This window comes from Chroicocephalus ridibundus, chromosome Z, assembly GCF_963924245.1.
Source record: "Chroicocephalus ridibundus chromosome Z, bChrRid1.1, whole genome shotgun sequence".
NCBI classification, from domain to species: Eukaryota; Metazoa; Chordata; class Aves; order Charadriiformes; family Laridae; genus Chroicocephalus; species Chroicocephalus ridibundus.
Window position 1 is genome coordinate 86,958,399 of NC_086316.1, and position 13,126 is coordinate 86,971,524.

At 41.3% G+C, this 13,126-nt stretch overlaps 1 protein-coding gene across 12 annotated transcripts in view; it reads left to right on the top strand.

Moving 5' to 3' along the window:
* Window positions 1-13,126, top strand: part of ZNF532 (zinc finger protein 532) — a 48,537-nt gene that overhangs the window by 9,075 nt on the left and 26,336 nt on the right. For all 12 annotated transcript variants that reach the window (XM_063321304.1, XM_063321308.1, XM_063321299.1 and 9 more), the window contains one exon: window positions 6,716-9,075. In XM_063321304.1, coding sequence (XP_063177374.1) covers window positions 6,736-9,075 — 2,340 coding nt within the window. In that variant the 5' untranslated portion in view covers window positions 6,716-6,735. The remainder of the gene's footprint in view (window positions 1-6,715; window positions 9,076-13,126) is intronic.

Genomic DNA, 13,126 nt, shown 5'->3' on the forward strand with positions numbered 1-13,126 from the left:
GCTTTCAAAGTAAGTAATCAGTAGGTTTAGTCAGGCATAATTACTAATACATGTTGAATAACTAATGAACTGCACATAATCTGTGTATTAGGCTGATGTTTGCCTAATGTTAGGATACATACTACTGTAATGCTGATTGAATCACTTCAGTCTTCTCTACCTGATGAAATTTCTTGGCATAACAATACAGAAACTAAAAAAACCCCAAAATATGCTTTTATGCTCATTAGGCTGGTATTACTCCCCGTGTAGGCATTTTATTCCAGAATGAGGATGATGTTATTTAGGCATCACTACTCATGTTTTTGGAAGTGGAGTAATTATACCAGATTATCAGAATTTTGTTCTGGAATAGTGTGTCTAACTGGGAATTTATACCAGTCTAACTTTAACAGAATAATTGTTATATATGGTTACACCAGAAGTATTCTTCCAGAATCAAGACATTACCATGTGCTAGGCACTGAAAAGTGGTGTCTCAATGCTCTTGTTTTCACAGTACGGAAGAGAACTGATTTTCTTTGAATAACATACAAAAGAAAAGTTCTCTGCCCTAAAGAGTGAACTGTACATAGTACAAACGGAGGTAAAAACTGTAGGGAGAGTTTAGGGGAGGTAAAGGAATGTAGTCGCAAGAACATAAGTTCCATAGGTAGGTGAAAATTAAAGTTGGGTTTTTTTCCTATTTCCTTAAATAATAAACAGACTTGCTGCCGAGAGAAGCTTGAGTTGAGTAGTTGTTTGAACAAAAGCATGGAGTTACGTATTTTAAGTATAGACAGTTACATGGGATTTGAAGGCAGAGGGTAGGAGTTTAATATGGTAGAAAAGACAGTAGAAAAGACGGCGCTAGTACAGGGAGTTAAAGCAATTGCATAGAGTCCCTAGACTTATGGTTGAGCAACAGAGATTTGGACGAGCCGGAGGGCGAGTATCAAGGTGAAAAAGTTGGTCAGTTCTTTAAAGATTAATGATGAAATAGAAGAATAAAAATTGAGCATGTAAGGCCATGCTTGTGATTCAGAAACAGTAGTTAGCAGCCTTCATGTGTAGAGAATATTAATTGGAAAAGTATTGGAAAGGGAGGAGGATTTTTTGTCATTGCTAGGCCAGGAAAGCCTGAGTCGTTCTTGCACCTGAGGGACAAAAATCAGAGTTCTGAGCGCTTTGGAGATAGGACATGTCTGGGAGCTGCCAGATGATTCCGTTTTCTTGTCTTCATTAGGCTGTTGAGCTTCCCCAAAACGAGTCTGTTTTGAGTGTTTACAATTGCTCAGCTTTACACCAAAAAGTACCTTTTCATTTCAGTACCAATTTATAGGCAGCTTGATCTTTCTTGTGGAGAAAGACAGCCCCGCCTGCAGCTGTCCTGAAGCCCAAGCTACGAGATAAATCATATTTAGAAAGTGAGAAGAAATGTTTTCTTCTGTGTGTTTACCTTGTCCCCTCTCCCTTGGCAGAGTACTTGAAAGGGTGGGTTCGTTTGGTTTTCCTCATAGGGCTGGAGTTCCTCCACCTGGAACGAGTATAGATACGAGGCTTGAGGAGTGACAAAAATTCCATGTGGTAAAACAGAACTGCTTTTTTTATTATTTCAGAAGCAGCTATTTACTTCTAAGCCCTAATACTTCTTTGGTTGATATTTATGTCATTGCATATTTGAGCCTTCCTCACATCTACACAAATACTTGCTGTAAGAAGGCAGTATTTCAGAATGGTCTCTGGAATCCCTGGTAGTAGGGCAGAAGCTCCCACATGCACTACATCTTGCAGATGTTTTCCCCTTTTTCTGGAGATCAGCCTTTTCAAGTCTTGGAATACATCTGTAGGCTTTCTATCTTAACAGCTGGGATATGGAGGCCCCCAAAGATTTACAAGAATTTAACTATTTCTCATGGGTGTAGCATCGAATTCTTGGCCTGCTTGCTTCTTCCACTGTCAGTAGAGAGTTCTCGTGGGCTGGCTCGTGTTTTGACATAATGAGCCAAGTGGGTGCTTCACTGGAATGTGTTATCAGATGAGCTGGAGTGAAAAGGCTAACTGGGAGAAGTAAGATAGTGGAGCAGTCAAGGGGTGTCTTCCTTTGGCTAAAACCTGTGCCATTTTCTTCATGCTGTTCAGAGGAAGCTCCTATTTCAGGAGATGCGTTTCCAAAGAGAGAATTAACGTAGAAGGTCATGCACGCGTGCTTTGAACAAAGCATGAGCACAAACAAACCAATCTTGATTTATCCTCCAGAACTTAATCTGCACTTTAAGTTTCAGTAAGATATTGATACACGTAGGGCTGGATGTTGTCACTGAAGGGATCAATGGCAATCATGGAGTAAGTATATTCAGAATCCGCTCCCTTAAGTTTTTAAGACTCTGTAGTATCTTTCCAGAAGCCCTCTTGTCCCCCATCAAAGAAGCAGAACCCAGAAGCATTGCACCTCACTGCTCCGTGGCTCTCTAGCTGTGTAATTCCTACCAGACATACTCAGAATTTTTTTCCTTTTTACTTACTTTTATTGTTGAATAATCAGTAAGCAAAGTAACAGTTGAATTTTTAAAGGAACTGGTTTTCTTTAATAACTTTTCTTAAGTAATTCAAGTGTCCTAAAGGTTACAGATCTTACAACAAAGATGATAGGTTTTTCGTGGCATTTTCGTGATAAACATCAGCAGACGGCCGGGTGGAGAGGCAGGAAATGGTACTAGTCCATGGGAAGGAAAAGGAAAGTTACAAAAGGAGACTGAAAATGACATAGTACTTTGGACAGGGTCAGTAGATCTAAGAACTGACTCTTCATACGAGTACCCACAAAATTAGGAGTGCTTAATTTGTTGTATCTTCTATCCATTGTTCTTTGTAATGCTGTAAGTCAGCATTCCCCTGTTTTGGGGTGAATTTTGTTTCTATTGTTCAGAAACTAAAAATGGAAAAAATTCTGTTTGGGACAAAGATGTGTGAGGAGGTGGGTGACTTGCAGGTTGTTTCTTTAAATATGTCTTTGTTTGTTTAGTCTGAGGAATGTGTCCTTGATTACACACCTTGTGGACTGTTCCTCAGTTTGATTCTGAAGATCATCTTAATGGCATCCCTCTGATGCTAGATTTTTACACCTTGCTCTGTCTCTTTGGAGGCACTGAGCTTTGCTCTCAGCACTTAGAAGCAGTTCTCAAAGAAATTCCATTTCCTGGAAAATCACGATTTCCTAGGGAACCAGGAACTTGCCTCATTTCCTGTTCTGAAGTATTTACAGGCATCATGTTGGCCCAGAGAAGGAACAGACTAACAGCTTGTCTGGCAGCCAAGGTGTCGGTTGATTTGGATCTTGGATAAAAGGCGGAGTTTTTTCCTTAAGGGAAGAAGTTACTGAAAGGTTTTCGGGGGAAAAAGGAGGAACGTGGCTTCAGAGTCCTGGCAGTTGTGGTGGAAGCACAGTTTGTATACTGAACCTTGAAACAGGGAGGAAGAGATGAATAAAATGGCCAGGCTACAACTTTGCTTACTTGTTTATCAAGCCTGGCAATGTCTTTTGTCCCTTTTTGTTTGACTTAGATTGCTTTAGAAGTTTGAAGAATGGGAGAGATTCTTCATAAGGGCAGCAGCAACTCTGGGTCCCCCATGTAGAAGGAACCATTGCGTTGTCATGCTCTGGTAGAGCACGGGAGTTGTTCCTGCTGCACACACTTGAAAGATGGTTGCAACTTTATGCACTGTGCTCTCTGTCAATTAATTTATGGTCTTAGCTCTGCAGACCTCTGAATTCTTTTGAGATATTTTCCCGTTCCGAATTAGCCTCACCAGGTTTCTCGGTAAAAGAGAAATGTATCTCCTCTGCTACACAGTTTTGCTGTTAAAGATGAAATGCTGCGTAAGTGGGCCTTTACTTAATTCACTGCTATTGCTAAATGTTAATTAGTCTCCACTATATGTAATTAGAGGAAGTTTCAGACTAGGAGGACTTTCTAGTTCTTTTTCAGTGTATATAATAACTGTAAAAAGACACCTACCGACAGAGGTACAATCAGAGTGCAAATAATTAGTATCTCAAATGAAGAAAAACTGTGTCAATTGAGGCTTTTTTTGTGTGGTTTTACATGGATTTTGTATGCTTTGGCCTCTGGAATCTTTTCCGTTTAATTCTTATAATAACTGTCTTTGTAATTTTGTTATTACACGTGTATGCATTTTTGTATTTATTAGATAACTGCCTTTGTAATTGCGGCCCTTTCACAGGATCCTGCAGTCCTCCAGGCAGAGGGCAGACTGAAGTCCAGGTCTGCAGCCCTGGGCTGAGTGTGATCATCATCTTGCTTTGGGGTAGGAGAGGCATCTGCTGCCACATGTGCTGAACGCAACGAGTTAGCTGCTGGTTATACTGCACGAGTTGAGCTCTACTGGTTACTTTTCTAGTCTCTTTTCTTAAATCTTTATGTTCATTTTATCCCAGTTACTAGTTTTAAATGCACGAGGGCTAGAAACTTGCTTTTGAACAAACAGATTTTAAAATTTTATAATTAAAACCACATACACAATAAAACTAGAATTAGCAGCATTATGAAACAATCTTACGTCTGATAAGTATAAATTATAACCATATGCTTTACAAAAGTAGTGAAGTCTTGATGATGAGCATTTACCATGACAGGCTACTATATGTTGTCGATTAAGCAAAGGAATTATGAGTTAATTAAGAGAGTAAATTCGTGAGTTGCAATGGAATACTCATAGCGAATCACATGCTGAGTTCAGCTCTGCAGAATGACTTGGTGCAATGAAAAGGAGTTAATAAGTTAGACAAAGCAACAAAGCCATTAAGTGGACCATGTAAACAATTTTCAGAACCGTTATATATTTATACGAAGGTATTATGGGAAATGTCTGCGTGTATTCTGGTATCCTTGAAAAATTTTCCTCAGTTGCCTTTCTTAGAGTCCATAATGACTTCCAGCGTTGATAAATATATACGTTTTACAAATTTTTGTCAAGCAAAGGGATTATACCATTTGAATAAACTGCATCTTTCTGAGGAACAGTTAGTGCTGCCTGTGTTGCTAATGATCTGCATAAAAATATGTATTTAAACATATATGCATTTTGATTAGTTTTTCTTAGCATTGTTAGAGCTGAATTCAACAGTCAGCAGTAGTTTCTCTCCAGAGCTGGAGATGATGAGCTCAGGGGAGGAGGAAGTGAAGTTGTAGGATGCATCTCCGTTCGCAAGTGGCTTCCAGCAGACCTGCCCTGGGGCATGTAGCTTCTTGCTTACCTGAGCTCATGTGAGGAGCTTGGAGAGCGCTGTTGCAGGTAGTCACACCGTGGTTCTCTGACGGCCTTTGTTAATTGATACTGGTGGCAGAACATTGAGCTATGTAATAAGAACGTTTTCCAACCCTTTAGGGCCGATACAAAGGCAGGAGGACAGACAGGATGCTTCCTAAACGGGCACTTGCTAACAATAACACTTATTTGGTTAATTATCTTTTCACATTGAATACTGACTTTAGCCTGATAATTACCGAACAATGAAAGTACATTAAAAACAGCTCTGTCACAACAATACAAGTCATACCTGTGCACAGTTACGAAAGAGGATGAAAAAATGTCTGTCTGTGCTTTCTGTAACTGATTTTTGTAGATCTCTGCGAGTGATTCCCCCACACATCTCTGCATATTATTGGAACGTCTGGAAAAAGGCAAATGTCATAGTGGGATTTAAATCTAAAAGTACACTCAAAGTTAATTTTTCTTTTTACACAGCACTTGTAAAGTTTCAGTTTTGAGTTACCTCTTTGGTTTGGGAATTGGAAGGAAAAAACCCAACAATAGAGGCCAGTGGCGAACTAAAAGAACAGGATCTGGAAAATGTTTTCTGTGAGGGGAAAAAAAAACCCCTAAAGATCTGGTGTTGGTTAGCCTAAAAAGAAGATTGAAGAGAGATAATGGCCTTGCAGTAAAGTGCTGATGCAAAGAGGATGGGTGAATGGAACCATATGTAGTTCATTCAGATTGCATCGAGAAAGATTCAGATTATGCAGTAGGAAGCATATAACGGAGCTGTGAATGACTGGAATAAATTACATCGGAGGTTGTAGAACCTCTGCTATGGGAGGTCTTTAAAGTAGGTGAGAGTGAGACACCTGTCAGGAATAGCGTAGATACAGCAGATCCGTCATTAGAGTTGCTGAAAAAAAGCATTGTGAACACCGGGAGACACTTATTCCATAATTCTTATAAAGCAATTTAATTTATAGAAAACAGCGCAACTGTTAGTAGAAGCACGTTTGTTGCCATCTTCAAGAAGGCTCATCAGCTTGGTAATGCAAATGTCAAGGGAAATCTAGACTTAGGAGGAATTGCAAGTGCCTCATGTTATTTTCATGCAAGTCTAGGCATCCTGCTGTAGTCACGGTGAGCGTGGGATAGGGTAGGAGGGGGTGTCGGAGCGGTGGCAGGAAGAAAGTCACTGAAGAGAAATTTGTGCCTAGAATGAAAAGACTAGGTTACAGTCTGTGAGGCTGATGGATTCCTAGAGCTCTTGGTCTAATAACTTGACTGTACACTTGCACTGGAACGCCGTTCTGTAATGTGTAATTTCTGAAAATACTACTTCAGAAGTGACATAACACCTTTTTACGTGGCATATGTGAACATAAGCTTATTTTGTGTAAAATTGTGCTATTAGAGCTTAAAATACTGAGATGATGGCTTTCTGCTTATTTTACAGATTTTCTTACCATCAAATACATGACCATGGGGGATATGAAGACCCCAGATTTCGATGACCTTCTTGCAGCCTTTGACATACCAGACATGGTTGATCCAAAAGCAGCTATTGAATCTGGACACGATGACCATGAAAGCCACATCAAACCAAATGCTCACCCAGATGAAGATTCTCACGCCCCATCGTCATCTGATGTCGGTGTGAGTGTCATTGTGAAAAATGTGCGTACTATTGATTCTTCCGAAGGAGTGGACAAGGACGGTCACCATTCCACAGGCAATGGCTTGCATAATGGCTTTCTAACGTCATCAGCTCTCGATAGTTACGGTAAAGATGAAGGGAAGGTGCTTAAAGATGATGGGTCAGCATCTGAGACTACACTGAAGGATTCAGCTTTCAACCAGTTTAGCCCAATATCAAGTGCTGAAGAATTTGATGATGATGAAAAAATTGAGGTGGATGACCCTCCGGATAAAGAGGAGATGCGTGCAAATTTCAGGGCACATGTCTTGGCAGGATCTGTATCTCAGCAGGAGTATGACAAACTAAAGGCACTTGGAGGGGAGAACTTGATTAAATCTGGAATCCCCGTTTCAAGTAGTATAGATAAAAATAAAGTTGCTAAACGAGAGACAGAGACAAATTCCATGAACTTAAGTGTCTATGAGCCTTTTAAAGCTCGAAAATCGGAGGACAAATTGCTAAAAGACAATTCTGAGAAGCTTCTTGAAAACAGGGTACTTGATGGAAAACTGAGTACAGAAAAAAGTGAAACAAATCTTGCCAGCATTTCACAGTCCAAAGCAAAGTCATCAGCAAAGCTTTCTTCGTGCATCGCTGCAATTGCAGCACTGAGTGCTAAAAAGGCAGCTACAGATAGCAGTAAAGATTTACAGTCTCATTCGGGAGAATCTTCTCCATTACCAAAAGACATGAGTGAAAGTCCCCGGGCTATTGAAAAATCACCTGAATCTCAGAGTCTCATTGATGGTGCTAAAAAGCCATCTGTCAAACCACCTGATAGTCCCAGAAGTGTATCGAGTGAAAACAGCAGCAAAGGGTCTCCATCTTCTCCTGCGGGGTCAACACCAGCAATTCCTAAAGTTCGCATAAAAACCATCAAGACTTCTTCTGGGGAGATCAAGAGAACTGTTACCAGGGTGTTGCCAGAAGTTGATTTGGACTCTGGTAAAAAGGCAGAGCAGACGGCTTCTATGGTAACTTCCGTGACATCTCTCCTGTCCTCACCGACTTCTGCTGCTGTTCTTTCCTCTCCTCCTCGAGCTCCTCTCCAGTCCACAGTTGTCACCAATGCAGTTGCATCTGCAGAACTTGCACCAAAACAGGTCACTATCAAACCTGTGGCTACTGCCTTTCTCCCTGTTTCAGCAGTTAAAACAGCAGGTTCACAAGTTATTAATTTGAAGCTCGCTAACAATACTACAGTGAAAGCCACTGTAATCTCGGCTGCTTCGGTGCAGAGTGCCAGTAGCGCCATTATAAAAGCTGCCAATGCGATACAACAGCAGACGGTCGTGGTGCCAGCGTCGAGCCTCGCCAGTGCTAAACTTGTGCCAAAGACGGTCCATCTTGCCAACCTTAATCTTTTGCCTCAAGGTGCTCAAACCACCTCTGAACTCCGCCAAGTGCTAACGAAACCTCAGCAACAAATAAAGCAGGCAATAATTTCTGCAGCAGCCTCACAGCCTTCGAAAAAAGTGTCTCGAGTCCAGGTGGTGTCATCTCTACAAAGTTCTGTAGTGGAAGCGTTCAATAAGGTGCTGAGTAGTGTCAATCCCGTGCCAGTTTACATCCCAAACCTTAGTCCCCCTGCCAACGCCGGAATAACGTTACCAACACGAGGGTACAAGTGTTTGGAGTGTGGCGACTCCTTTGCTCTTGAGAAGAGCCTGACCCAGCATTACGACAGGAGGAGCGTGCGAATTGAAGTGACGTGTAATCATTGCACAAAGAATTTAGTTTTCTACAATAAGTGCAGTCTTCTTTCTCACGCTCGTGGGCACAAGGAGAAAGGAGTTGTAATGCAGTGTTCACACCTAATTCTAAAACCAGTCCCAGCAGATCAAATGATAGCATCTCCTTCCAGCAATACCGCGACGTCTATGCTTCACAGCCCCGTGGGAGCTGGCACGCATGCAGTAACGAAGATACAGTCTGGCATAACTGGGACAGTCATATCGGCCCCAGCGAGTACGCCTGTCATCCCAGCTATGCCACTGGACGAAGATCCCTCCAAACTCTGTAGGCATAGTCTAAAGTGTTTGGAGTGTAATGAAGTTTTCCAAGATGAGACATCTCTCGCAACTCATTTCCAGCAGGCTGCAGACACAAGTGGACAAGTAGAGTATCCTATGTTTCAATTCCAATGTTTGATCTATAAGCCTAGGAGACTTTGGATATGGTTCTGCTTTCGTTTAGCTATTAATTATCCGAACCTCCGCGATTAAAAAGTATAAGCGAAAACCACAAAAAATCTTGCAAGCACTTACGTAGTGAACGTCAACATATTTTAAATACAAGTTTTCTTAGGATTTTTTAAGGCCCTGAAGTCTGAAATTTACACTGCCTATTTTTGCTAAAATTTAGCATTAGCTTTCTTACAGCTGAACATTGTAATACTGAAATTAATAATAGTCTTCACCAAGAATTTTTAATGATTCTTTCTGTGCTTTGGAATTGAAGTAACCTGTGGAACCCACTTAATTGGCACCCTCATTAGCAGCCCATCTGTTGAATCTGAATGATAGTTTTAAGTGATTCATTCTTGATTTGTCTTCAGTTTCTACTATTTCACATAGCACCAGAAGTGAGGTAGGCATTCCTCTTACCTAGGGGGGCTCTAGGCAATGAATAAATGGCACACTGATTCTTTGGAAAGGATATGCATGCTGTTTTCTTCAAGTCTTTTGTAAACAGAAGTGAAAGTGGTGTTCACTGGCATGCATTTCTTCCTGTGTGACCGTTTGTTTATTTGTGTTGGTTTTCCTTTCCTCTTAACGATTGCTAATGGGTTAAATTTACAAAGCATTTTAAAATTCTTTACTAATGTATGTGGCCTAATCTGAAAGAAACACGTAATTCAATAAAAGCTAATAATAATCAGTGTGCGACGTATTTTATAATCCTCTAAGAGTTGAGATTGTTAATTAGAAGAGTTGGATTTCTGTTGGGGCGTGCCAATTAAAAGGGATTCTGATGTGTTTCAAAGCATTCAGTTGAGTTTGGTGTTGCAGCTCCTTGCTACGTGAGAAGCTGAAAACCTGCAAACGTGCTCAGATTTATCAAGACAGGAAAGCCCCAGGAATATTCTGGGAATCGCACAGCAGTATTCAGGATAAAGGTTTTTAAGTCCTGCAGTTAGGGAGAAATTCACTAGTCCTAGAAGCGCAGGCGGGTTCCTGTCAGGGTCTATTTACTAAGCTTAAGCCCTGTTCTGTGGCTGTGCAGCAGCTCCCTGCGCCCACACTACAGCAGTCATGTAAAGAGCTTTGCATGGGGAAATAATCTGGATTATGTGGCTCTGCCTCAGCTCCACTTTACTAGTGGGCTAGCGGATTTAGGCGGAAATTGCCTGGATTCCCAGTGAATGCCATGTCTGTGAATTTCTGTTTGTAAGATACTACAGATGTGCCTGCCTAAAGAGAGTTTGTTTAAGCTTTTTGCCAGGAAGAAGTTATCATAATGTATTCTGTCCCTGGATCTTGCTGCAGTTTTGAACGGTATCTAGTGGCTGACCATGAGTATATTCTGCACCAGCTCTTGCATTACTTAATACTCAGTAATTGGTTTTTAGCTAACTGCTTTGCTGGTGCTTATCGGTGTTAGATTTGTCTTGGTTTTTTCCGTAATAGGTGCATTAGGTATCACTTAGCATGATAAGATCCAGTAGTCCTTGTGAAATCCCTGTTGTTCTTGGTACTTAAAATCCAGCAATTAAGAAGGCGCTAAGACAAAGCAAGCGCTTGAGAGACAGACAGATATACTGAGAATAGGTTGGGAGGGTGAGGTGAGGGTAAAATGAAAAAAAATAGCAAGGATAAAAAGTGAGGTACTGGCTTTCTGGGGGGGTCTTTTTTTGCATGGACAGGGAAACTAAGCAGACTTGTAGAAACACCTTTTGCCCTTTGCTGCTACCTCTGTCTGGTGCTTTTGCCCTGTTGCTGCCGAGTTTGCTCTCTGCGCGTCCTGTTAGATACTGTTTGCCCCGCTGATTTACTGCGGGAAAGCAGCTGAGATCCTCATACAGCGTCAAAATACACCTGCAGTTAGGGGGAGAGATCAGGAGGGGTGCACAGATGCTGCTCTTCAGGGAGGAAAGCTCATGAAGGTGCAGAAAACAGCACTGCCTACTGCCTACCAGTGTGCTCCTGTCTCTTGTTGGAAACTTGCTCTCTCCTAGGAGCTGATGGATGAACAAGGCCTTAATACCTGCTTAGTAGGCCATGGATTTCCAGGGTTGTTGTTTTTTTTAAAAAAAGCCTTGTTGCTGCAAAGCACTGGAGGAAAAGAGGCGATTTCATGTTGTTCCATTTTAAAAGAACACAATAAATGTCGTTTTAAATGTTCTTTGTGGAAGTATCCTCCTAAAAATGAATTAAATATTTTTCTTAGTCCTTTTCAGATATCCAGCAGCAGTTTTCAGTTCTGTGCAGGGTTTTTTTACGTTGCGTTTTATTGCATACTGTGGTGGTGTAGCTATGCTGAAATGCCCACCATGGGAACTGTTTAACTGAACAGCTGCTTTAGCGAGAGCAATACGTCCTGCTTTCTCGATAAGTTATCTTTTTGTCTATCTTTTGTCCCAAGCATTGCTGCAAGGGTAGTGTTTGCTGAAGGAAGACTCTGTACAGGCATTTATTAATAAACATTTTGGTACTTTTTCATTATATGTTACCCCTTGAAAAGCTTGACAAGAAATACTCTTGAGTTCTGTTTTCCTTCTTAGTGCTTGGCACTGGCTTTTTGTTGTAAAACTACCTTTATTATGGGGGGAGGAAGACAGGAAAGTTAGATGGAATTGATATTTTAATTTTGGAAGGAAGAAAGAATAAAAATAAACATTGGGTTTATGCAAACAAATAATAGGAAAAAAAGTTACTATTTGCAGCTTACTGTTCTTCCTAGTGCCCAGCTAATTGCTCTTGAAATGGAAATTGTGCACTGGTTTATGTTTTCAGTGAGTCCAAGCAGTAAGTAGCTGTCACTTCTTGTTCTTAAACTCCTTTTACGAAGGCAGAATGTTTCTTTTAAAATAAACAATAGTAACACAGTCCTAGTGATTAAAAGATATTCCCTATAAAGTTATTACCTCGTAATATATTGCTTCAATCAATATTCCCGTTAAAGGGAATAGGACGAGTCACTCATAGGTTTCCTGGCTGAATAAAACCCTCATCGACTTCCTGGGGGGGAAAAAAATAGCAAACCTGAGCTAATTAATGTTAGTGTTCGTCTTATTTACAAATATAAGTGTATAGCTCCCATGGAAAGTACATAGCTCATTTCCCTTCATACTCATAGTTCTTGTGTATCTTTATTTTCCACCTCCACCATTTTTATTTCTAACCTTTTTTTTTTCTGAAACTTTGACTTTAAATGCAGGCAGGTGATGATTTTCACAAACTGTGTTTTATTTTGGTATGGGTTGGAATGAGAGAACTGGAAGTTAATGCCACCTTAACCCCAAAATAAAATGGTAAGCAAACATGCTGAATTTCAGAATTTCCCAGTAGATTCTTCTTGCTCGACTGTAATCAATTAAACAGTTTACTGTACTCATCAAAATAGCAAACCAGTGGCCTTAACAAGTAGCACTGTTGGCATTTGGTGTCGGTAGGAGTCACTAGCATTCCAGATAAATCTCTCAGGTGCTTGGTGCAAAGTCAGGGAGGTGACGCTTTGTTGGGGTTGGAATGTTGACGGCTCTTCTGTGTCCCCAGTTCCCTTAGAGCCCCTTCCAGTCCCTCAAGGGGCTCCAGGAAAGCTGGGGAGGGACTCTGGATCAGGGAGGGGAGCCATGTGAAAAAGGGCAATGATTTTAAATTGAAAGAGGGGAGATTGAGATGAGAGCTGAGGAAGCAATACTTTGCTGTGAGGGCGGTGAGCCCCTGGCCCAGGTTGCCCAGAGAAGCTGTGGCTGCCCCATCCCTGGAGGGGTTCAAGGCCAGGTTGGACGGGGCTTGGAGCAACCTGGGCTGGTGGGAGGTGTCCCTGCCCAGGGCAGGGGGTGGCACTGGGTGGCCTTTAAGGTCCCTCCCAACCCAAACCGTTCTGTGGTTCTGTGATTTCCTTTTGTAGTGCTGCAGACCAAGGGTTTGGAAGGACTCTGAAAACCCCGTATGTTTCTGTTACTGGAATGAGAAGTTCTGTTTTGCTGTTTTCTTACCTAAT